The sequence below is a fragment of the Kryptolebias marmoratus genome, linkage group LG7, assembly GCF_001649575.2.
Source record: "Kryptolebias marmoratus isolate JLee-2015 linkage group LG7, ASM164957v2, whole genome shotgun sequence".
NCBI classification, from domain to species: Eukaryota; Metazoa; Chordata; class Actinopteri; order Cyprinodontiformes; family Rivulidae; genus Kryptolebias; species Kryptolebias marmoratus.
The window spans coordinates 14,445,171-14,470,678 of NC_051436.1; the positions used below are offsets into that span (position 1 = coordinate 14,445,171).

The 25,508-nt window shown below is 42.3% G+C and overlaps 1 protein-coding gene across 2 annotated transcripts in view; it reads right to left on the reverse strand.

The window, feature by feature from the left end:
- Positions 1-650: 650 nt before the first annotated feature.
- Positions 651-25,508, reverse strand: part of LOC108248457 (phosphofurin acidic cluster sorting protein 1) — a 75,792-nt gene continuing 50,934 nt past the window's right edge. Inside the window, exons 3-24 of one of the 2 annotated variants that reach the window (XM_017437244.3) lie at positions 24,893-24,982; positions 24,120-24,245; positions 19,392-19,536; positions 18,846-18,937; positions 16,860-16,937; positions 13,936-13,995; positions 11,580-11,740; positions 9,190-9,283; positions 8,174-8,254; positions 7,879-8,000; positions 6,538-6,676; positions 6,112-6,216; positions 5,901-6,007; positions 5,182-5,336; positions 4,920-5,030; positions 4,718-4,820; positions 4,596-4,638; positions 4,475-4,517; positions 4,257-4,398; positions 3,906-4,144; positions 2,842-2,961; positions 651-2,414 (exon numbers count right to left, since the gene is read on the reverse strand). In XM_017437244.3, coding sequence (XP_017292733.1) covers positions 2,296-2,414; positions 2,842-2,961; positions 3,906-4,144; positions 4,257-4,398; positions 4,475-4,517; positions 4,596-4,638; positions 4,718-4,820; positions 4,920-5,030; positions 5,182-5,336; positions 5,901-6,007; positions 6,112-6,216; positions 6,538-6,676; positions 7,879-8,000; positions 8,174-8,254; positions 9,190-9,283; positions 11,580-11,740; positions 13,936-13,995; positions 16,860-16,937; positions 18,846-18,937; positions 19,392-19,536; positions 24,120-24,245; positions 24,893-24,982 — 2,475 coding nt within the window. In that variant the 3' untranslated portion in view covers positions 651-2,295. Of the gene's footprint in view, positions 2,415-2,841; positions 2,962-3,905; positions 4,145-4,256; positions 4,399-4,474; positions 4,518-4,595; positions 4,639-4,717; positions 4,821-4,919; positions 5,031-5,181; positions 5,337-5,900; positions 6,008-6,111; positions 6,217-6,537; positions 6,677-7,878; positions 8,001-8,173; positions 8,258-9,189; positions 9,284-11,579; positions 11,741-13,935; positions 13,996-16,859; positions 16,938-18,845; positions 18,938-19,391; positions 19,537-24,119; positions 24,246-24,892; positions 24,983-25,508 lie in introns of both variants that reach the window. The other variant, XM_017437243.3, reaches the window with a different exon arrangement.

The window sequence follows — 25,508 nt, forward strand, 5'->3', positions numbered from 1 at the left end:
GAGAGCTTATTCAGCTCCGTGGTGGACCGAAACGTTCAGCAGATTCAGAACACATTCAGTCAGGAAGTAATGTGGACTGTATTTGCTTCAATATTCGCTAATGTGGCGTTCTGTCACACCAGCATGACATCTCTGAGCGAAAGGTGGTTTTATGTGGCCAAACACAACGAACGGGGGGCCGGTCTGGTTAACCATCAGCCCGTTTCTCAGGAGGACTTTTGCCTCCTTCTCTACGCTCTCTGACCCGACAAGATACCAACTATTCATAACCATTTCTGAGAACATCCCAGCAAAAACAAACAGACTATCCTTTTAAAGCTCTGTTTTAACAGCACATGTAAACTGAAAGATGTACATTCAAAGACGTAGGATTTATAAACGAACAAAAAAACAAAAGTCAGAGACTGACTCGGGTGTTTGCCCGGCGGTGACCGTAAACCAGGAAGAGAACGAAGAAACGAGAGAGCATGAACACCGAGGTGTGGAGGGCTGTAACACTGTAACACCAAACTAAACCTCTCGCATCCATTTTCAAAAGAACAAGCTGTTTGAATAAAGAAGTTTGCATTAATACTATTAAAAAATATATCCTTGTAATACTTGAGTGGCGATGGCGAGGGTGACGGCGGAGGAGCGCAGGCTTTGGATCATTTCCGTCTCCACTGAACTGCTTTTTTTTTTTTTGTTAATTTCTTTATTTTTATTCTGACAGCGTTTGCCTCGTGTCCGTTAACAAAGTGAACCACTGATGATGATGATGATCATCATCATCGACACAGCTCCAACACTCAAACACACATCAACTACAAATCCTCTGTTACACCGTATAAAACTATTCCTTATCAGAAGTTTAGACTTGTTTTTTTAACCACTATTCTCTCTCACACACACACTTTAGTTAGCTCTTACGTACACTCACTGATCACTTCACAACATCCTAGAGAAAGCACGTCGCAGATCTGCACCTAAATACCAAATTCATTGATTTTTCTTTAAAAAAAAGAAAAAGAAAGAAATTTAGATTTTTCTGCGGAAAGAAAGATTTCAAAATTTCACCAAAGATAAAGCTGCTCATATTTTACCTATGAAGAGACACTTTGATAAAAACTGGCAACAACTTTGTGCTTTTTTTTCCTTCTGGCTAATTATTTTACAGTAACGGCACAATAAGGGCGAAAACAACCAAACAAACAAAACAAAAACACAACTCCTATCGTATTTCCTTCAATGCTGTTAGGTTTTGCACTGCTTAGACATGCATGATGCTGTTAAGTTATTTGTTGCATAATTGAAAAGGGTCAAACGATATTTCACCAGCTGCTGTCAGCCAAAATGGTCCACGTGTGTTCAGACGTGCATAGCGAACAGAGATAAACTGCACACGAAGAGTTAAACCTGGACTAAACTTTTCTGACAGGAACACACACTTTGCATCACGAAAGAGCTTAAAAAAAGGGAAGGTTGTACGGTTTTTCACAAGAGCACAATTCTTAAAAAAAGAGACACTTCCCCTTTATATATATATATATTTGTTTTTTTTATGTTTGGCATTAAACATCTAAATGATTTATTTTTTTTACAGGAAAAAAGAACTATTTCAAACTGCTAGATGGAAGCCCTTGAAATAAAAAACCATCAGAGTGAGCATTTTGAACGGGAGTTGTTTTGCGGACTCTTCTTCCACGCCAGCCTTTTTCTGTCTGACTGCATTCTGGGAGCGGATGAGACTCCGTATCAGCGCTTCGCTCGTGCTAACTGAAGCCCTGCGCCATTCGTTTCTATTTTTTTTTATTTCGAGTTATTGTTTCTGGCACATCAGTGGTGTGTGTGTCGTTTTGAAACTGGAGCATTCACACGTGGATCAGGTCTCTGAACGGGTTTAAAGTAGCTGGTCGGGGGCTCGGACCCGGTCGCATGCGGTCACATTCCTTAGAACGGAAACATAAAACGGCAGTTAGCTGATAGACTTGTGCTGTGATTTTGTCGTAAACACACACACACACACAAACACACAGTACATTCATGTGTGCATGCACACTCTCTGCACACACAAACACACACAACAAAAGGAGCATTAAAGTGACTAGTAAGAGTGCTAGACCTGACCCCCCCTCCCCTAAAGAGAAATAAGACGGATGTGGTTGCAGTGGAGTTACATAAAGGAAATGGTCCGGCCGCTCGTTAGGCGTCTTCACGCGGCTCTGCAGGCGCCGACGGGCAAGATCTGTGTGCAAAGTCGTGACAGGAGGGTGGTTGGTCGGGTCGGGAGGGGGGGGTCAGAGTTAAAGCTCAGTCCTATGATGGGGGCTTGCTGTAGCCAAAAAGTCCAACAGGTAGGTATTTGACGTGAGTGGGCCACTGCGCCGCCAGCTGGAAGAACTTCACGTCGTTCCACTCCACGCCGTCTATAGACACTAGGAAAGAAACAAGGCAGGTGGCACCGCGTTAGGAACGGGTCAGATTCTGTTATGGACACCACTGCAGGGACACTTGTCCTCTGTTATGCAAAAAGAAGTCATGTGTGAACACCTCTCCTCTGAGCCAAAGCTCATTTAAACTGTCGTTGAAAGAAGAGATGTTTCTTAGCGGTACACACGGCCCTGTTCCAACTTTTTTGAGACGTGTTGCTGCCATAAAATTTTCAACCAATGGTACAATTCCTTCCTTTAAACATTTGATATGTTCACTAAGTTCCATGGAGGAAAAAAAATATGGCTTTATGAGATTTGAAAATCACTGAGTTCTGCTTTTATTTATATTTTACACACAAGAGCTGGGGTTTTCCAACACAAGGCCTAAATCTGACAAAGACGAACTGAGTGTCCTCAGTGTGCAGGTCACCTTTCAGGAAGGTCTGTTGTTGCTTCGCTGAGCAGATGAGTCGGCTGATGCCTTCAATGACCTGGCTCTTTGAGTCCACATCCTTTTCTTTGGGCTTCTTTCCCAGGAAGATGGTGGGAACTGGTGAGAGGAAGAAAAACAGAGAAAATGAGACAAGAACAAGAATGAAAGTGTGAGGAGATAAAACAACAACTCGCTGTAAATCTAGAACACCTTGATTGATATTCCTCGTATAAAACAGAAATTAGTTCTGAACAAATATAGGAGTTATTCTCAAAGTGTTTGCAAGTTTTGGATGAATGTTTGTTGCAGTAAATGGGCTGCGTTTATATAGTGCTTTTCTAGTCTGACTGACCACTTAAAGCACTTTTACACTAGTACTCGTCAATGTTTACTTTAATTCATTACAGTGTGTGCCGGTTTCTACAGGATTTTACAGATTTTTTTTTTTTTTTGTGATCTTCTGCATCAGACATGTTTTCGTCTTGAAGGCTCAAATTCCAGGAAGAGAAACTGGGCAAGCAGCAAAGATGATTGGTCGAAACTGAAAGTCTGAGTAAAGTTTGCAGAGACTGGTTGTATTAATAATTGCAATCACAACATCCTGAAAGGAACATTGGCTGCTTTACTTTTACCCAACTTTGCACCAACGAAATTTAATCTGCTGCATCTGATCCACACTGAAGAAGAGGATACAGTGAAGACTGAAACCATCGCCCTTCCAGGACATTTATAGACTTTCTGTACTTCAACAGAAATTTCTTTCTTCAAAAATCATCAGACGTCTATACAAAAAGGGTGATACTTGAGGAATTTCCTGCAGAGCCCATCTAGCTGTTTTTGTATTCATGTTTTGTGCTTCATATTCTGTTTCTAGCAGTTTTCTGCACAGCTGAGGGAGACGGTGGGCTCAGCTGTACTCTTATAAAATGAAAAAATGCTAAAAGCATCGATCTCATTTTGAGCATCAGAGCATCATCTGTTAATTATTGGAAACAGAAGTGCAGAAGATGTTAATAAATATACCTATTTAGGTTGTTTATGTGCAGACGGACAGATCTCACCTTTCTTGTTCTTCTCCTTGGTGACCACGGTCATGGCCATGGTGCTGACCTGGGTCTGCGGGTCGCTGCTGCCCCCTCCTGGCAGCCGGCTGACCTGCAGCGAGCGGAAGGCGCTCTTCAGCGTGTTCTTGCAGCCCGTGTCGCGCCGCTCGCCCTCCCGCCGCTTCTCCGCCAGAGAGGCCAGCCAGTAGTCCACCTGCAGGCCGATGGCGTCCACGCCGTGAGACATGCTGGGACTCCTGAGGAGTTCAGAGACAACTTTTTACAACAAAGTCCTCGTTGATCTGTTTATTCCGGTCATGTGTGATCAAGCCCACAAGGCTCTGTAACAAAACAGAATAATGCTTTTACCCTTGCACTGTTAAGACGCTGCCCATGGAGGGGGAGGAGGGGGGCGTGGCGGCCTCTTTGATCATCCCCGTGGGCGAGCCGTGAGACGGTGGAGACGTGGACGGGACGGCCAAGCTGACTCCCACTCCCTCCTCTGAATCTCCTGAAAGAAAACAACAACAAAGTTAGGAAGATTTCATCAAATCTCCTCGGAGCTCAGGTTGAACTCTGACCCTCACCTGTTGGAGAGGAGCCCGACTCGATGAGGCCGACCTTCACCACCTAAAAAAAACAACGTGTTAATGTCAGAATGACGCTGATCTCATGCAAATACTGCGTGATCCAATGTTAAAATCTTACCCCAATAAAAGGAATGAACTTCTGGTATGAGTCTTCTTCTCGCCTGGACAGAAAGATAAAACAGATTATTTCTGACAGCCTGGGTTGGGCTTCAGTTTTGTCTTTGCGGCGTCCTCACTCACGTCCTGTGCTTGCAGGTGAGCATGGCTTCAGCAATTGGTAGCTGATGTGTGACGGAGGCTCCGTTTATGTACTGGCTAATTCTCCCAGCTACGTCCAACTGGTCTGCAGGTAGGGAAAAAAAAAAAAAGAGAAAAGAAAGAACCATCAGCGCTGAGTTTTGCTGGAAGGAGAGCTTACACGTGTCGACCTAACAAGTGTTACCTGTCTGAGGCGGCTCAGAGCGGCTGAACACGTCCCTCCACGCCCCGTCCAGAAAGGAGGAGCTGTAGCGGTTGTCAAGGGCTCCGAGGTGCTTAGATACGGGATGGGAGCCTGATGAGGACGGGGAAACAAACACACGAAGGTAAGGAAGGAATCAGGTTTTCAACTTAGGCTCATAAGAAACTAAAAATAATCGTTCAGCGGCCTGATTGCTGAACGGATAAAAGAAGTGTTATCGCCACAGAGGCAAAAGCTTCCTCACCCAGAGGCACCACCAGGAAGCGCATGTGGTTGAGCCAGTCGGACGTCTTGTTGGCCAGCTGAGTGACGAAGAACTGCAGGATGGCCCCCAGGTAACTCTGGCTGCCCACGGCCACCACCTTCACCGCTCGGGGCATGGACGAGTTACAGTTACAGCTGAACACGGAGAGGGAGAGAGAGAGAGCCTTTCAACACAAGCAGTAAACTAACATGAACAGGTTCTATTTAACATTTACAGAAACCAGTAATATTTACTGCACACATGTTTTTTTCTAACTGGCAAACTGAAGCGGTATGAAAGTGAATTAGATCTGAGTCACATCTTTAAAGAAGCAGCGATAAAAAAATATAAAATCCCTGGACACCATCACAGGAAGAGACACTGTGTCCTCTGATCTATTTGAGATTTGTCCATCTTCAGGAAGGGAAGGATGGATGGGTGGATAATACCGAGATATGATCGGACAGAGGCCATCTTTCATATAAAAATGAACATATATATTTATTTAAATTCAAGAATTTCCTTCAGTTGAGGGTTTTACATTAATAGACATTGAAAAATTGTACAAAAAAATTTAAGATGCTTTGTTTAAGTGGTAAGATTGGTAAAATTTTAATATACTTGTATCTTTTAAATCCAAAGTGCCAACTGACAATTTCATGTTAATATCAGATTTATCAGATTTTTTTTAGATCTCATCGATTTTCAGAGAAACTCACAACTTCTGTATGCGTGTGAGCAGAGCGGAAAGTACAGCCTGGATTTCAGCGGTGGAGCAGGTGGACACCACCGGGTGCCTCTGTCCTTGGAGCTGCTCTGCAACGTACTGCAACACACAAACACATCAGACATGGAGCTAAAAAAGCATCAAAAAACAAAAAAACAACACCCCTCGCACCGCAGGGCGTCGTGGAAAGCTTTAAGGCTCACCTGCCCCTGCCAGTCGGTGCTGCTGACCAAGACCAGGCTCTCCGGCAGCGCCGAGTCCGACAGCAGGATCTGGTTGAGCTGATCGTACACGGCTTTCCTCAGAACCTGCGAACGCACAGCAGAAACGCAGGCAGGGTTCGTTATCCCCCGCCTCGCAGCAAAGATGACTCATCTGCACATCCATAATTCATATCTGCGCTCCGAGGGATCACACATTAAAGAAGTACATGTGTTTTCTCTACTGTTGGGAGAAGTTCACCAAGAGAGGAGGACAGAGAACAAAAGCAGCTGGGTTTTTTTTTATACGGAACTCCCTCAACGGGGAATCGCAAGTTTGTTCAGGCGCACGAGGTAGAAAGAACAACAGAGCTCGCGATGAGATCCCAGGAAACAAAACGAAGCTTCATGAAAATTCAAGTCGCGTACCGTTGTGCTGTGCCCCAGCTCGGGGGATCGCTCTGAGTCGGAGCTGTTGGTGCGCTCGCTCAGAGGCTTGGACAGCTGTCGCTCCTTCATGGGAGTGCTGCTGCTGCGCTTCTGCCGGGGCGTGTGGCCTCCGTCCAGTCTAAGGAATGGGGGAAAAAAAATTAAAACACACATTTCCTGCAAGTCAAATTAAAATTTTATCTTGAACACCAGCTTCTCCAAAGCATGTTAGCATCTCATACATTTACCTTTCGAACCATCATCAGCTCGGGACAAACGCCCACAACTCTGATTCTCACATTGGACAAAGGATATAAGAAGGTCGAACTGAACGTCACATCAACACATCATCTGCGTAACATTAACCGTCAAAATTCTTCACTACATTAACAATTTCATCAAGCCAGCCTTGGAAGCAGCTTTGAACTGCGCACAAATACAAATCTGACACACAGTTTCCATGGAAACGAGGCTAAAAGCAAGTGGGAGGAAAAGAAGATGGGACGTTACGTTTCAGATCTTTTAAAGTGTTTGGAGACCACTTCAAACCACCTCCGTTTGAAGAGACAAAGTTTAGTTAACAAGCTAACAGCTAGACGGGCTAAAGTGGACTACTGCCATCTTAAACCAAATCTAACCTCGAATATTTTACAGCAGTTCATGTAAACTCATTTATAAACCTTTCCATCGCTGTCAGTTTCTCATTACACAGTTATTAACACAAAATTCTGTGGTTATTTGCAAGCAGGAGCGCCATCAGCAGCTAGCTGTAGCATTTCCTCTGTAGTCTGTTGTACTTCTGGCAGGAATAATTGTGTAATAGGACACTGACATGGATATAAAGCTTTATAAAGCTGTAACATTTTTGGCTCACAGTAGCTGTTAGCTCATCGATCCTGTCAGAATTAAACTTTATTTATCTAAATCTGGACATTTCAAAGAGCTCATCGAAATATATCAAGTTTCAACATTATAATTTCTTCATTGTGAAGCAAAGCTTGATATTAGTGAGGCTTTCTCCCCCATATTTTATTTTCATTTAACATTTCTGTAAAAAAATTAAAATAAAAAAAGCGATTCACACATTGTTTTTTTGGAGTGAATATGTTTGTTTTTATGTATCGGTTGCATCAAATTACAACTTCTTAGAAACAGTCAGGATGTGGTGTGGATCATATCTGCAGAAAACCAAAACGATTTGAAAAATCTGAGAAGCAGATTTCTCAGCGAGTCAGCTTAACGTCACAGTAGATGAGCCGATGAGAATGTAGCTTTACCAGAAATGAAAGATTGAAGCTTTAATTACGATTTTTTTTTTTTTTTTTTAAATGAGTTTGTTACCTCGGTGACGCCATGGGTTGGACTTCGTTTTTGCTGCTCTTCAGGGGCGTGCGGGGTTTCTCAGCCACGGACACCGTGATGCAGGGGCCCACCTCAGTGAACAGCTCCTGATCCGTCAGCTCCTACAAACACGGTCCGAAAGACAAGACGGCTGGTGTCAGAGACAGTCCTAACGCCGTCTTCACAGACACTTCACCTTCACTTCACCTTCACTTCAATCTGTCGCACTCATAAGAGTGATCAGGACTAAGTTAACATTGCTAATCACTGCTCTGAGGCAGGAAGAAAGTCGTACCAGTGTGTCGGTCTCCAATGGGATCTCGTCCAGGTTGCGGCTGCGGGACGGCTTCATCTTCTCCAGAGGAGACTGCTCCCCCTGCTGGGGAAAACCAGGAAGAAGCAGTCAGATGGATTAATGAGTCAAGATTGAAACAAAACAAAACTCCAACAGCAGTCATTAGCTGAGCTTCGGGGAAGAAAACATCATCATCAAACAGGAAAGAAAAGGGGAGGGGGGAGAGAGTGTCAAGTGCGAGCCCATGTGAAGTATTTAACCCAGATGAATCGCAAACTATTTATTTAAGTAAAAGCAGCCCTTTTTTTCTTTTGATTTATAAAGTGTGCCAACAGCAGTCACACAGCTAAAGGCTGATTTCGGCGTTGTTAGAAAAAGGAGGAACCGATGCTGCGTGAATGCAACAAAGAGATGCAGAGAGATTCTTTTAACTCCGACAGATTAAACACTTTTTATTCAGCAGATGGTGACTGTGAAAGAGTTATTGGATTCCCGCTCCATTAAACAAATGTTAACACAAAGGATTTCTCCATCATTTGCATTTGAAATCAGCTTCTTGGCAGCTTTAGATTCTGAGTTTCTTCTTCCCACATCAGTGCAAAGTCACGTCATGTTTTCATGTTTGCTTTCAGCTTCGTCTGAAGCTCTTTGGCTTTTCTATGATAGTTTTTAGTTTTATCTCCAATGTTTTAGCCCAATTTTATCGTCTGTCTTGTAAACTATGAAAGTGAGACTTTGTAAACCGAGTGTTTGTTAAGTCTAAGGGAATTAAGCATGTTGTGCACTTATTATAAGATATGTTAGAGGCTGGATGATGTTTTTATGGGTTTACCTGTTTCACACCAGCACTGTGCGCCAGTTAAACTGTTTTCTGTACATACAGATTATTAGACTTGCAGCGCTCCACTGTTTGTGAGACCGGAGGGAAGAATAACCTGAGCTAACTCCATTTACTTCGACCCAACAGTAATCCCAGCGTAGGGGCTGCTGCCTCCTCGTGGGTCGGAGCTACTCACCGGGCTGAAAGTATCCCGACCCAGACTGCCTTTGCTGTTCAGACTGCCGATCTCCGTCTGGGAGCTGGACTGAGACATCCCCTCAAAGAACGGCCTAAAAAAAACAGATTTATGAGAACATTTATGGTGCTGAAGACCCTAAAACAGAGCTTAAAGTGACAGTTCAGATCTTTATAAATCTTCACATCATCGTCAGTTTTCTTTGCACAGTTATCCACATAGAAGTGACCTGTTATTTACAAGCACAAATAGTGGTTGCAGCAGCTAGCTGTAGCACTTCACGTACAGTCTGTCCCCCTTTCTGCAGGAATATTGTAACATTTCTGCTGAATTAACCAGATCAGCAAGGCAAAGGTTTATGAAACAGCATCTGAATGACCCATTCTTAGACAGGAATCCACTTTGGTCTCGGCCTCGATCAGACGAGCTGTTAAGCTTGTTTCTTACTCTGCTGTCTGCAACAAGTTCCAGACACACAATTGCATGACAATATGTGCACTTAGAATCATGCTTAAAATATGCTTTCGGCACATCTGCGTAGCTGCAAATAAACTGCGACATTCCTGACACAGGAATCTACTTGCTGTAAATTTGTCACAAAAAGCAGTGAAGCTACTCATCGCAAAGTCATGGAGACCGGTCAAAGAAAATTCATAAAGTGAGAAAAATCTGCACAGTTTTTTTCCTCACATCAACATGCTCTTAGAATAAAAGTTTGTAAGTAAAATTTGTGACCGGATGTCAACTACAACATGCATTTGTTTACCTACGGAAAGTGACTGAAAATAGATGAACAACCATGAAAGAGCCAAATGGGATCAAGAAGTCAGACAATTTGGAAGTATTGGTGTATATTTCTGCTTAGATTTTGTTCCATAACATATACAGATAAAAAGATAGGTTAGGTCTAGCAGACGTTTTGCTGAGCTCTGTCTTTATGGCTCCACCACCCTCACTGATGCTCGTTCTTTCTTTTCTTCCCAGTTCAGCAGCGGATTCACTCATTTCCACTAAAACCATCTTCTCCAAGATTCTTCTCTTGTCTGATTCTGCCACCTTTGTTTACCGACAGAGACTTCAGCCAGCCTGATGTGGATCAATCAAGCTTCCATGTGGTTTTTCAGTGGATTCAGCTGAGTGCTTTATTTTCACCGAGGGTGGACCCACAATTCAGGATTTCAGATCAATATATGTGGAAAACTACTGGAGTAAACTCTTTCAAGCTGCAGCATTTGATGCACCTCAGGTAAACTTTTTTTTTAATGTTTGATTTCATACTTTGCAACAACTACTTTTATATCTCAATTTGATTGCAATTTATTTTTGTTTTTGTCTCCAATCAGTCACAATTTTACCACCAATTGCTTCCAAAGTTTACTCACATTTTGTGCACTTTCTGACTCATAAAAACTACATTAATATGGGTTGTAGATGCCCATGACAAATATACAACAGTTTTGGCAAAAATTCTTTGGAACTTGTTAAATTTTTTTTTCCCCTAACACAAATTGAAGGAAATTACGAACCTTTGCAAAAACTTCAAGAGTCCATCTTGAATGTTGTTCACAATTCTGCACCAACAGTCTCATCCCAGTGACACAGGCTTTGAATCATCATTTTCAAAATTAAAATCAAACTCCAAACTGAGCTCATTCAATAAGCTATCTACAACAGGTAAGACATGAACTGTTTATGTTCTTGCCACAAAACCCCCACCTCAAAAGCTCTAAACTAGCCCTTTAAGTATGTTTTAGGTAGCAAGAGCCAAAACATGACCTGGAAAAAAAAAATAATAGTACCAGAATGTACTGAAAATTAGTTTTGGAGAACCAATTAAGAATACATATTTGCAAATCTTTTACTTTCTTTAATTTCTACAAATATTATGACTAATTATCATTTAGGGTTTATGAATTTCATTCAGAATATTTATGGGATAAAATGATAAATATACACTTTTATGTTGTGTGGTTCTTTTCGAACATCTACGTTTTGATCCGGTTCAGGCTCACTTCAAGCTTTTCATCTGTGGCTGCAGGGAGACATTCTGACCAACAGAGGGCGCTCTGAGCAGAGGAGTCCTCTGAGTGTTGAAGCACAGAGCTCCATAAATCTGTGCAGCTGAAATGCTACGATCAGGCTGTGAGGAATTCACTCCAGCCCTTTTCTTTACACGCGAGCTGCAGCTGAGAAAAGATCTGGAGATGTTTAAGAGGCTTGGTCAGCAGCTGTGACGTTCTGAGGACATTTTCCATTCAGCACATTTACCGCCAAGTGAAAAGTGTTAGACGATGTGTGAACTTGGCTGAAAACCCTCCAGGAGGGAGCGATGACAGTGACGGGTTGAGGATATGTGTGAGCAGCGCTTCGCTCTCCAATCTGCCCCTTACCTCAGCTTGGGTTTGGGCGTGCTGAGGATGCTGTCGGTCTCCTCCATCTCGGGCCCGCTGTCGCTGGGGTTGTACATCTCCAGGCTGTCGTACAGCTCGTCCAGGTCCTCCTCCACCTCCTGGATCTGCTCCCTCGACACGTGCTCCAGGCCGAAGCCCACCTGCGTGAGACGTGGGAGAAAGTGAGGCTTCGCCGACCTTGTTTAACTCCACCCGTCAGTTCTGTTCAAATACATAACGGCTGTAAAAGTGTGTCAACAGCAGCTGAGTGCTAATAAGTCCCCATAAGGGGAGCGTGGCGGTCCCAAACCTAACACTCCACAGGGCTCGCAGCCAGCTCCTCACCAACGAGGCTTCAGGTGGGCTTCACTGAAGGTGGGAAGTGGATGAAGTGAGAGGTTTACGAGCTGTTTTATTGTCAGCTTTTACTACCTTTGCGCTCCAAACTGCAATACAAATCAAAGCAGGATGCTGCCGATGCAATGATCTTTGGCTTTTATTGGAGAGCTGCCTGAAAGGTCGCCACCATCTAACACCGCGTTTTCAGGACAGTTCCTTAAACACAGATTTTAACTTTTAAAAAAACACATCTGTTTTACTTTGTTTGAAATATGTCGAGTGCCTAAAAGTCAAACATGCATTTTCCTGTTTATGTTACAGTTTCTCCCTTTGATGAGCAGCAGCTGATCTGCCTGGTTTGTAAAACTGTTTACAGTTGTGTTTTTGTTGCTTTTAAAACAAAATTTTATTTATTTTTTCCTTTTTGATTGCCCATGTCCTTGTGTTAGCTGATTTGTTTTGTAGACCAGAAAATAAATAGAATGAAAATTGTGTGAAAGACACTTTAAGGTTTGTTTTAACTTGAATTCTGGCCAACATGTCGATCAGTTCTCTCACTCAAATGTTATTAAGGAACAAAAAGCCAACATTAGGTTTAGAGTTTGAGGAAAACCTGCAACTTGTTTCATCAAAAATACTTTATACAACATATTTTTAACGAGTAAATAAAAGTAAAAATACAAAACTGCATCACGTTGTAACAACAAGTTATAACATTATACTTTTATGTTTTTGTCTTGCTATAACAAAGCGTGCACAGCATTATTACCACATGCATACTGATCAAGTTGTATTGTGAATATCTTTTTAAACTTGAAGAATATCAACTTAATACAAGACAAAAATGTACTCGTAATAAAAGGCCTTAAAAGAGTGCGTATCGCCTGCCACCTTTAAACTAAGACATCTTTTAATGAGAAATAAAACCGTTTTGGTCACACTAAAACATTTTGCTTGTCGTCACTCGACACAGCGAGCTGTTAGCGCTCAGAGTATGAGGTGGGGATGAGTCTCAGCTACTACCACACCAAACTTTTAGCTCGGTATCTATAAAGCCAGCTGAACTGTCGTCACTTTAGTGTTTTCTCAGGTCTCTTAGGTGTGGCAGCCATCTTGGATTGGCTTGACTCTGAAACCTAATCAGTTGCAGATGCACATCCAGTGATTACTTTCTGTTAGTTTCATTAAAATCCATCCAGTGCCTAATGAGATATTTTACTAACAGACACAGGCTAAAACATCAGCATCCTTTCCAACTTAAAATATAATGACAAAACAAGAAAAAGGACATTACTCGAACAATAAACTTTCACTTTATACCATGATACAGTTTTATTTTTACTTTTACTTTGGTGGCAGCGATGTGCTTCCATACGAAAGAAACCAAAACTCCTCGCTCTGAGTTGTATTTAGAGTTCTGAACAGCATCAGAATGAAGAACATTCATGTGTTCATGTGTAGAGGTTATTGCTTCATAAAACTATAAAACGTCTTTGCAGGATCAGTAAGAACAATAATCATCTCATTACTTTAGGCCTGTTTAGAAGAGTTTTTTGGCAGAAATAAATTGCAGTATTTTGGCTGAATTTCTCTTGATCTGCCTGAGTTTGTAGAAGAACATGTAGACACATACACCCCTCCCCCCCCACACACACACACAGATAATTACCTATAAAATAAATGGGCCAAATATAAAAAACCCCACAATAAAACAGGGGCATACACAAACACAATCAGATGACGAACGCACACATTTCGCTTCGCAGATCAATCCAGAGATACACAACTCACTGAACACACACACACACACTTCTGTTCTATTTTTAAATGACAATGTTTGTGTTTTTGAGCTGCCAGCTGAGTCTCAGTTGTCCTGCCACCTCTCTCCCACACATCTCGGTACGTCATCAGAGCCAAACTGAAACACAGGCCCACACTGACAAAACCTCCCAAGCAAATACGCACTTTGAACCTTACAGAGGGGTGCCCTGGGGGGAGAAACAAAACAAAAACATACCTCATCAGTGACTTTAAACCTCTTCAGCAGGGCGACAAACTTCTGCTTGATGTTGGGTTGCTGCAGAGACAGAAAATGGAAGAAAAGAAAAAAAACAACTATCAGGCACAGAGGATATGGAGTCGATGTTCAGGTTGTGAGCGTCTGAAAGAGCCGACTGAAGCGAGCCGTACCGACAGTTTCCACGCTCGGCGATTCAAAACAATAACGGAGACAACACCGGCGCACGAAAAGTGCATTATTTGTGGAGCCATTACAGCGGGACGTGTGCTCGAGCACAAATTGAGGCTATCGAGTCGACGCTCCTCATCGCAGACGTCTGCCTGAATGACCGCAGCTCGTTCATTGTGCATTTATGCAGACAAAGCTACTTCCAGATGAAAAATATGGTTTATGTTCCATTTAATAAAAGTGACTCAGCGTGTTGTTGTACTGTTTAAAAAAAAAAAAAGGGTCACCTTCAGAAAGACCAGATGGGGGCCACAGATAAACTAAACACCAGAAGCCTAAACAGAATTTCTGTTTTATTTTGCTTTTCTTGTATAAAAGCTAATTGAAAAACACTGAAATATAGGAGTTAGGGAATTGCCTTCTGTTTTTTTTCTTACTTTATAAAATATTACTAACTGAGATCAGTGCAGTCACTGCTCAGTTTGTTGAAGCTTGTCCTCCGTCCTCATAAAGTCGTATCCCTGCGTGCCAAAGTTTTAAACTAAAACCTCGAGAGAGCTGTCGGTGCTCGGAGTACGTGTTGTGAGTGACTCTCAGCTACCACTACAACAAGTTTTAGCTCCATATCTGAAAGAACGACCGATCTGTAGCCATGTTTGTGTTCGCTAAGGTTGATCGATTGTGGCAGCCATCTTGAATCAGGCTGACTCCAAAAGTAAATCAGTTCTTGATGCACATCCAGTGGTTACGTTCTGAGTGTCTCATTAAAATCTGACCAGTGGTTCATGAGATATTTTGCTAACAGAAAGATTAAGCATATAGGACTGTTTTGCTAAGGGGGCCATTGGGGGGGTCCAGCAAAACCATTAACCCCCACCAGGTTCCTAGATGATGGCGCCCCTGATAAAACGGGATTTTCTCCTAATCTTTATTGTTAAATACTTTGTCATTTTCTTTCTACGCAGCAATTTATTTTGGACATTTTCTTTATGACTTTTCTGTTTTAGTTCCAGTTTCTGTCTCCTAATGTTCAATATGTGCCTTTTCAGCTGCTAAACGTGCCTTTAAGGTGACCATGTTGGCACCGGTGGGTTCCTGTCTGCTCCTTCGCCGCTTAAAGTTACAGTTCAGGAGATCTGAGATTAGAGCGATTTTTGTTTGGGTGCGCGTAACAGCTGCTGCTAAAGAAAGAAAGGAGGAAGGAAAGGAAACCTTTAAGAACAGATTTACTGAGATCAACGTCATATTTTTATGGCAAAAAACCCACAGCATCACCTGGGTGTGTAAGAACCTGCCTAAAAGCAGAAACACAAGCGGATGCCCGAGTAGCTTTTCAGAGCGCTGGAGTGATTTAGAGGTTTTGTGCATATTTTCTGTTAGAAAGTGTTGACTTTTTGGTGAACTTTGGAGATGTGTGTGTGTGTGCGTGCGTGTTCCAGAGGTAAGAGTGAGTGTGTTTTTATATTCAGCATGTCTGTGTTTTCCACCGGCAGCAGTGCAGGTGGTTATCGTGAGCGGCTGAACGAGCTCAGGAGGAGGGCTCCATTAATAATCCCCTGATGCAAAAACTCCTGCTGCCTCACACACACACACACACACACTTCTTTCTACACCTTACACTGGATGTACATTTTCAGAACTACCTGCACTTTTGTTTTATTTTTAAAAAACAATAATAATAAAATTAAAGGCCTAGTATTTATGCATAATTTCATGCAATATTGTGAGAGCTCGTACTCAGCGTGAGCACTGTGAATGACTCAGCTACTACCACATCAAATCTTAGCTCAATATCAGTAAAACTGACTGAATTATAGCCATTTTTGTGTAGGTTAAGGCTGATTAGCTGTGGCAGCCATCTTGAATAAGGCCGATTACAAAAGTAAATGAGTTGCAGATGTACACCCAGTGATTATTTTTGCAAAGTTTAATTTAAATTTGTCCAGTGGTTCATGGGATATTATGCAAACAGACAAACAGGGGTTGACTCAACTAGTTAATGTTAAAGATTTAAGCTAAGATCCCGAGCAATGAATAGCACTTGGAGTATGTGTTGCGATGGACTCTCAGCTGCAACCACACCGAAATTTAGCCCAACATCTAAAAAACTGACTAAACTGTAGCCATTTTTGTGTTTTCTAAGGTCAGTTGGCTGTAGCGGCCGTCTTGAATTAGGTTAGCTCCAAAATGTAATCAGCTGTAGAGGTATGCTCAATGATTATTTCCTGAAAATTTACACATGCAAGCTCAGACACGAGCAAAAACAATATCGTTATCCACCTTCACCTTTCAGTGGCGGGTGATAAAAAAATCGTTTATCCCTCCAGAACCAAGAAATCGTGTCGAGTATCGATCCATATTCATATCTGTATCAAATTTGAAATTCTAGTACAGAAACATCTCCAGTGCCCGTGTGTCCCAGGATGTAGTCAGTACCACAGTCGACGTAAATCCATCTCTTTCTTCCATGACACTCGTATGGAGAAGTTTGGACACTTGTGAATAAACCATAACCACGAGGGTGGCGGGCTGAGGGAGCAGGTATAAGGGGTTGGACCAGAGGACCAGAGGTAGACGAAAGGGAGGATTGTGAAGTCGAGTCAAATCCAATTTGTTTGAAAGGGCTACAGACACCGATCAGGTTAGCCACAAACTGCTTTAGAGACAAAACAAACTGACGAAGAGCACAAGAGACAGGGAGACGGGAAAGGGGCAATTGGGTGAGACGGGTGGGAGGAGGACAGTTTCCTTACTCTGGGGATGGCGGCGTTGGGAGGGAGTTTACGCCTTGGCTTCTTCTTCCTCACCTCCTCGTCTTCGTCATAAAAATACTGAAAGAAGCAGAGAGGGAAAATGTGAGAAAGGGTAAAAAAAATGACACTGGGTGGAAAAAAAAAAGAACAATAAGTGAACCAGGAAGGGAAAATGGCTAAAATCTGCGTTTTGAAGAGATAATACAATTAAGTTAAAAGAAAAAGAGCGGCCACATTTTAAATCTTTCTTGTAATAACACAAATCCCCGCTGGATGATGACCTAGCTATAATGTCAAAAAAAAAAAAAAGAAAAAAGAATCAGTCAGAACGTGGACTGGTGTATTTGGACCTCAGTGGGATTTCCTGCATTCAAGCAATTTCACCAAAAGCCTAATCAACTGTAATATGTTTCGTTTTGATCTCTTTCTAAGAGTTAAGGTTAAATCTGCTTTTGGCAATTCTTTTTAAGGTGAGTTTAATGTCCGGAGATCCTCTCAGGACCCTCAAGTTGGTGTTTCACGACCCAGAGTGTGGTCCCAATCCCCAAATGCTGAAGGGGTTAAATTTAAAGAAAAAACAAAACATCTTCATGTCTAACAGACAAAAGAAGTGCAACATTTCTTAAGAGTCAATGTTGCATCACTACTAAGTTTGTCGATGGGTGTTTGTGCTCAGCTAAGGTTAGTCAGTCACAGTCAGAACGACCAAACATGAAGGACTCAGCTGCAGCTGGAAATGTTCTCTTTGTGTCATCTGACCAAAGCACATCCAGCAATGCCTGTTAAGTCTCTTGTGTTCTCAGGTTTAACCTTTTTAAATATGACCTGTATAGAATCCCTTTAGACGTCACCTACACAGGTTGATATCTAGAATTAAATAAAAAAACAACCGTGAGTCATCGATTGACTTGAAAGCAAACCTTATTTATATATTTTCTCTACTCCTCTTGAATCGTTTTCACTGCATCGCTGCCCCACCCTCTATTTATCCCCCCCTCGGCTGCTTCTTTCCATCCTTCTTGGTCTTTTCGATCTGTTCCTCAAAGCCTCCCCCTTCCCGTCTTATCTCTCCCCGCTGCCTGTTTGCTCTGTTCAATCTCTTGCATCGATGGGCACCGATCCCCCTCCCCCACGTTCCCAGACTTTAATACTTAAAGACTTCGACATTTACATTTTGTCATTTTACCAAAAAAAAACAAAACAAAAAAATCCTGAAAGATGTTTCAGCTGGCAAACAGAAAAAGTTTAGACAAAGAATATCACGGCTACAGGTGAAGTTTACAGGTTTCTTGTAGAAAACAAACAAAAAGTATCATCAGAAAAGCAGAGTGACCATAATAATCATGGATTCCCATTTGTCTCAGGCCCTGTTTACATGAGAACGATTTCTGGAAATGTTAGTGTTTTTTTATGTTTATTGTGGCGAATCAACAAGAAAAAAAAGGCGCGTTTCGATGGTTATGGCTGTGCTCATATAATCTGGTATAGTTTCTATGCCAGGCAGGGTTGCCAGATAGGAAATGATGAACTATAGTACTGTCGTTTTTAAAATTGTTGTATTTTGACCCAAACTATCATATGTGCTGAGTGAGGTGTGCTTTCTCAGAGGACTAGGTGCATGCTGATTGGTGAACATGTGCACAGAAAAGGAGGGGTACTTGACCCTAAAACTATCTTATAAAAACTGTAATTATTGTATATCTGACAACATTGATGCCATGCTTTCAACAAGGCTCCTATGCAGTCTGAAGCATCTAAACAGTTACGTCCAGAATGGTGAATATACAGACATTTGTTTGGGCCGACAGTGAGGTTGGGTTGCTGCTATATGTTAAAACCTCCACTGTGAGACCTGTGATCAAAAAGCTTTGATCTCAGAGGAAACAAACGCTGTTGTTGTGTACATAAATGGCTGAACCGCAGCAGAAAGTCTACTACTTCACTCAAAAACAGCGTCGCGTAAACGGGCCCAGAATCCAAGCCCACCTGTCCGTGAATGGGGTCGTCACTGCCCTCCTGCTCGGACGAGTCGCTCTCTTCCTCCTCTTCAGAGTAGTTGTCGATGTCTGGAGAACGATCTGAAAATTAATGACAGACAAGACTTTTAACAAGCCCTGAAAGAAGGACATAAAAAGACAGCATGAAATAATAAGTAAGACTTATCCCCAGATTTCTGCACCAATGAATGTTCGGTGCTGATTGTACAGAAAAGACAAACAGCAAAGAATAAAAATATAAAATGCTGCCTGTGCTCCTCATGAGTTTATGTTTATAATCAAACAACTCAGGTTTGTTTTTTTGTTTTTTTTTCAGTAAAACATGCAATAAATTTTGCAAAAGTATGTTCCCATTTAGAGTAAAAAGCAGAAACATTCAGGGTTAGTTAATCTTGTGAAACAAACAAACAGGTCTGCATTTCTAGAGCTCATTTTACAACTTTAAGTTTAACAGTGTTTTACTATGTGAACTAATTTTACAAACTAAGAAAATACAAAATATTCACATAGGAAGGCTGGAAACTGATCAGCATACCAGACATCTTTGCTTTGGGCCCCTCGTGGTCGATGGGCTGGCTGGACAGGGAGTAGACTCTGATCTCAGCGACGGGGACGGAGGCGTCTTTCAGCTGGCTGTGGAGTCCCAGGACCTGGGCGCCCTCGCTGGGGTGCTGCATCACCTGTGGGGTGACACGTGGAGCCTTCAGCCTCACTGGAAGCAGCAAATAATCCCCGCCATTCTGCCTGTTGGGGCTTCATTATTCAGCCAAAACAGCAAACAGGACGTCATTTTATCGCCGGCCACCGAAAGGCAAGAGGCGGGCGACGGTGGTTTTTTTGCCCATGTCTGGGTGTATGTTAGCAAAATATCTTAAACCGGTGGACAGGTTTTAATGAAACTCTCAGAAAGTAAACATGGGATGATTACATTTGGTGTCAACACAGTTTAAAATGGTCGACACAGCTAATCGACCTTAGCAAACAAAAAAACGCTATAACTCGATTTGCAGCTAAATTTTGATGTGGCAGTAGCTGAGAGTCATTCCCAACACGTACTCTGAGCGCTAACAAATCATGTGCAAACTGACTATAACGCCTCCTCAACATAAGGTGATCCTGGTTAAACTACGGCATGAATGCTCAGTGCTAAATTTAAATAAGATTCATGGTCCTCCTCATACAATTGAATTTTTTTTTACTTTAATCTGTAAACCTGTGCTAAAATGTGAGCTGAATAAAATCCTGCCCTGCTCCAAGAATAAGGAGTTTTCTCAAGGAGATGTTGAACACCAGGTTGGCGAGCACGCTGAAGTGAAGAAGCCAAATGTAGAAACGTGAACTTATTTCAGTCGTGGTGCTTGGACAAACAGACGGCGGGGATAGAAGTTGGACAATACTTCATTTAAGAAACGTTAGATGAAAAAGAAATACTCTGGTTGTAACAAGAGATGGAGGACTTGAGGACTGACGTGAAGCAGGTGCAGAGGCGTAGGAAATAATGGAAACAGGAGGGGGGAGAAACAGCAGTCAAGGATAAACAAATTTCAACAACAAAAGAAGAAGAAGAAAAAAAGGTGAACAAGCGACACTGAGAATTGTTTTCTGGATATCTGCAGCCGGCAGCAGAATCTCATCCTGTATGTGTGTGTGTGTGTGTGAGAGAGAGAACAACATCTCTCTGCAGTCTGGTCACACAGGCAGAGTTAATGAAGTCTGAGCAGCCTATTACGGAGACAGCTGTGGCCGCAGATTAAAGAGGGACGTTACCGCCATACATCCGTCTCTTCCCGCACTCAGGTTCGCTCCACGTCCTTCAGATGTTTCTGCGGCTCGGAGAAGCTCCACGCCGCTGCTATTTATAACCGCTTTCCAGTCAAACGGAGAATTATGCAAATCTGACAAACAGCATGAAGGCTCAATGTGCATATTTAATTAGAAACACTGACTGTTTCTCTTACTTTTTCATTTGTGATTTTTATTTCCAAGAACAAACTGGACCTACTGATGAATTTTAACGCTGGTGAATCCTGAAAACTTGCAGCAGAGCTTTTTAAAAATCCATTAAAGAGAGCTCTCAAAGATAAAACCGCAACGAGGGATTTAATTCATTTGGTTGAACTGCAGCAAGAAACAAATTCTCTCCTAAAATACACACATGGCAATGATAATTACAGCCTTTAAGTCTCACATTTTTACTCCCCATTTTTGCAGTGTTTCATAGAGGGGGACAATGAAAATGAGGTGCAGATAGCTAAAAATGTCAGGGAAATGGGAAAAAAAAGAATATGAGGTTTTAAATGAAATTATGTGAGGGATTGCATTCAGTTATTCTGTACGCCAATAATATACACTCAACGACCATTTTATTAGGTCCATCTGTTAAATCACTTCTTAACACAAATAGCTAATCAGCCAATCACCCGGCAGCAACTCAATGCATTTAGGCATCTAGGTGTGGTGAAGACGACCTGCTGCAGTTCAAACCGAGCATCAGAATCAGGAAGAGAGGGGATTTGAGTGACTTTGAACGTCCCGTGGATGTTGGTGCCAGACGGGCTGGTCTGAGAATTTCAAAAACTGCTGATCTACGAAGATTTTCATGCACAACCATCTTTAGGGGTTACAGAGAATAGTTCGAAAAAAGAAAAAAAAAAGCCAGTGAGAGGCTGTTATGTGGATGAACGCGCCTTGTTGATGTGAGAGGAGAACGGGCAGACTGGTTGGAGATGACATAAGGGAAACAGTGGCTCAAATAAAGACTTGTTACAACCAAGACATGCAGGACTCTCTGGATTTGGCCAATTTACTTGACTCTTACTGCTCTTGATTCTTACACCTGATTTAGATGATGGTGGTTGAGAAACAGCAACTGGACAATTTATGTCATCATCATGTCATCATCATGTCATCATTTACCCAGAATAAAATACTTGGATCCTAAAATATTTTAGTCAGAGACTGGAATTAGGACGTATAAGGGCCGACAAGTCATATTAGTCTTGTAGTTCCATTTTATTCTGGTCCTGCATGTGAAGCCTCTCGCATCAAAACCACACAGTGCCACAGACAGCTGTGGTACCTGCAGCACATTAGCTTTCATGTATGCACAGAAAATAAAGCAGAATGTGTAACAGAGTTATTCCTACCACTGATTTTTACATCAGCTCTAAGGGAAATGAGTTTGAACCTTTCTCGCGAATGACTTTGCATTTGCGGCCTTTGCCCTTTGTGGAGCGTTTTGCTGCCAACTTGTCAGCTGAAAGAGGTTCATGAATAAAATTTGACTATATTTTATATGCAGGGACTGCCGCAGGCAGCAGACGGGCATCAACACAGTAGGGTAAGCTTCCATGTTAGATAGAGAAGGCTTTTCATCAGAGCTGACAGGCTGATTTAGGTTTGGCGCGTTCCATCTCAGCTTATTCCTGCTCTCGAATTTGTCTGCACTTAAAAGGGCCTCGGTTAATTTTAGATCGTGTAAACAACCTGGAGACCCATACCCCATTACCTGATTAAGAGTGCATTCAGGTTCTTTTCTCTTCATTTTATGATGTGACAGTTTGTTTAACATGGTTTCTACAGATAATAATATTGACTTTGCTTTTATACACAACCAGAAAAAGTCACCAGACATTCCTAAAGTATATATATAAAAAAAAATATCCACATTTGCACACACACACACATCACACACACACATCACAAATAACAAGTTTATACTGCGGGAGGTAAGACTACATGAGGAGCTCTTGGCAGAAGAGGCTGAAACCTTAATTGGAAGTTTGACGAATGGTGACATTTGTGTGGACCATAAAGAGACAGCTAGGCCAAAGATTGAAATCCAGCGTCTGATTTTAGTGCCCTCGACTGAACAGAGTTAGGACCGAAGTTAACATTAAATATGTTCTGAGAGGCATGGAAGTAATTGAAATTCTCCGGGTGACGAAGTGGGGATGGAAACGGAGATGTGCAAGAAGAGCATCACTCTGCTAGTTTAGAAATGTGAGGACACAGTGAGAAATGAAGTTAAACACATCCCAGTGAGATACTGGCTTAGGAAATGTCAAAGTAACTTCTTTCCACACAGCTGACTGAGAAGTGGCTCCATTATACCGACACTCAATTCATGGTAAATTGTGATGTCGAGAGTTTCCGTTCAAACTCTTAAACAATAGGTGTTGTGACTGAAAACATACTGCTAAGTAGCAGGAACATTGTGCACACCATTTTATTCTTTAGTGATTTTTTTTAAAGGTGCATCATCTGCAAAAATCATATCCTCTTAACTTCTGTTCATTCATAGATCCACAGCTGCCTGTAGTAGCAAACCTGCTGGTAAACTCTATAATAAGATATAAAATTGGGACGTGCTTTGACGGGGCCGTCAGTGCAGAGGTCTCGTAATCCTGAGGCTGCAGATCTGAGCCCAGATTGCAGCATCCGGCACAAAACAACTACCTAATCTCTCGTTAGAGTTCACTTGCTGTGGTGACCCCCATTGAGGGGAGCAGCCCAAAAGGAAAACAACAACACAACTGGTGCTTTGCCGTCAGTTTTGGCGCTAGACGACATTCGTGAGGGAGAAAATAGCGAGTATAAATTAACAGTAACCCATTAACTAACCAAAGCTGTGATGTAGGTATAAGATACTGAATGTTTAACCACACTCCAGAGTTTCAGTAAGTGATATTATTTCTGATCTGATTTAAAAAAAAACACAGTTTTATAATGTCAAGTAGTTGTGGCGACCATCTTGATAAAAATTTGTACATTGTTCTGGCACTACTGCAGTGAAAACCGCCACTGTGGACTCAAATACCAGAAGGGTGATTTTTTTCACGGCTGCCTGTAAGCATCATAACATTATTCTTACACTTCCACCCCACTGATCCTTTGTTAGGCCGACATTGGTGCAGCATTATCTATTCTGTATCCGTGCTGGAACAACCGTTATAAAAAAATTCTCCTTAGGCCCAAATGTGGACGTGATGAATAATCTGTAGGACTTGGTGAGAGTACTGGGTAGAAGTTTCCTTTTCTGAGCCTAAACTAGAATCTGATCTAATAAGACAAGCTGAAAAACTAGGACTGTTCCTGCGCTGCCGCTGGTTCCTCAATAATGCACCACATTCTGGTGTAGTCTCAAAAAAAAAAAAAAAAAAAAAAAGTAGGACAAAACTGATGAACGAGACAGAAACTGACTGCTCAGAAAGCTGATCAGATTAAAGGCGTGAGGAATGCAGTGTCGGGAACAGTGTAATACCTCGGCCATGTTGATGAGCCCCAGCGCCAGAGTCTTGTAGCCCAGGATGGTCCGGTTCTTGTACCGCTTCCGCCGCTGCAGCATGATCTGGAGCTTGTTGGCGTCCCTCTTTAGGAAGTGCGGATACTGCAGGTAGCAAACACACAGACGCACAGACACAGGTGAGGGGCCGAGTTGCTCCATGAGTTCAGGCCGATAAAAGCAATTACGCTTGCTTCTCAAGTCCTTGATAATTAAACAGATCCTAATGGTCTGTTGCATAAAAGGCATCATCACCCCCTGAATCTTCTACCGAGCGTCAAACCACTTATCTGAACTATGACATAAGCCATCATTAAGGATCTCACCGGGCGCACCGTAATTGGAACAAACCGGCTCCTCTAACAATGTTTAAAGCTATAACACGACTCTGCTGCTCGCTGTTAATGGGCTTCTCCACAGCAGGACTGTGGCTGTGGAAAGTTGAATGTTTAATGTATAATGTCTGGCTCAGTGTGCGCTGTAGGATCCACAGAGAGAGAGACTCTCTGACCTTTAAGCAGCGTTTAGAATCGTGGCGATACGCAGGGATGATTTAGAGCAGAAGAAACAATTCTGGGAAGTACATTAACTATCCTCCGCCTGAGTGCCCGGAGAGTAAATGTTGCAAGTGTTTGTCATGTTTGCCGTTTTACCCATGTATTTCTGTTTTGTTTTGGTTTCTTTTACTTCATGGTGTAGTGTTTTTGTGTTGTCAGAATAGAAAAGTGATCTGTCTGAACTTCAGTCTGTACCTGCAGGGAGAAGGTGAGCTGCAGGTCGGTCTCCGTCAGTCCTGCTGAGGACAGCAGGATCTCATTGGAGCGCAGGATGCGCTTGGAGCCCTGAGGAGACAACGCAGAGATGAGAAACAGACTGTGAACACAGAACACAGTCGGCGAAGAGCAGGAAAGTGAGACAGGACAACTTTTGGTGTGCCCTGGCTAACTCCAGGGAGTCAAAGCAATAAACTCTCATCAATCACGTCGAGAAAAACGAGCAAGGAAGGCAGATGTAAAGAACTGAAAGAAGTGGGTGACAACGGGGCTGTGGAAAAAGAATTAAAAGCAGTTTTAAGTGTTTTATGTGCCAGAAGAGAATGAACTGGTTTAATAAGATAGAAAACAAAACAATAAACAAGGACAAGCCAATAAGACGACAGTAAATTGGGTTTTCTAAAGTCCTTGGTGTTAACTTTAACTCACTCAACTGTATCTGCTGCCAAGAACCTCTCCTCTTATTGAAAGAGTGGACTTTCCATATCAACAAGCATCACGAACACTTTCAGCGTTGCTCTCTCTCTGTGACGAGAGCAAGGTAATTCAGAGTACACATCTTTGGCCACGTGTCAGAAAGAGTTACAGCTCTGAA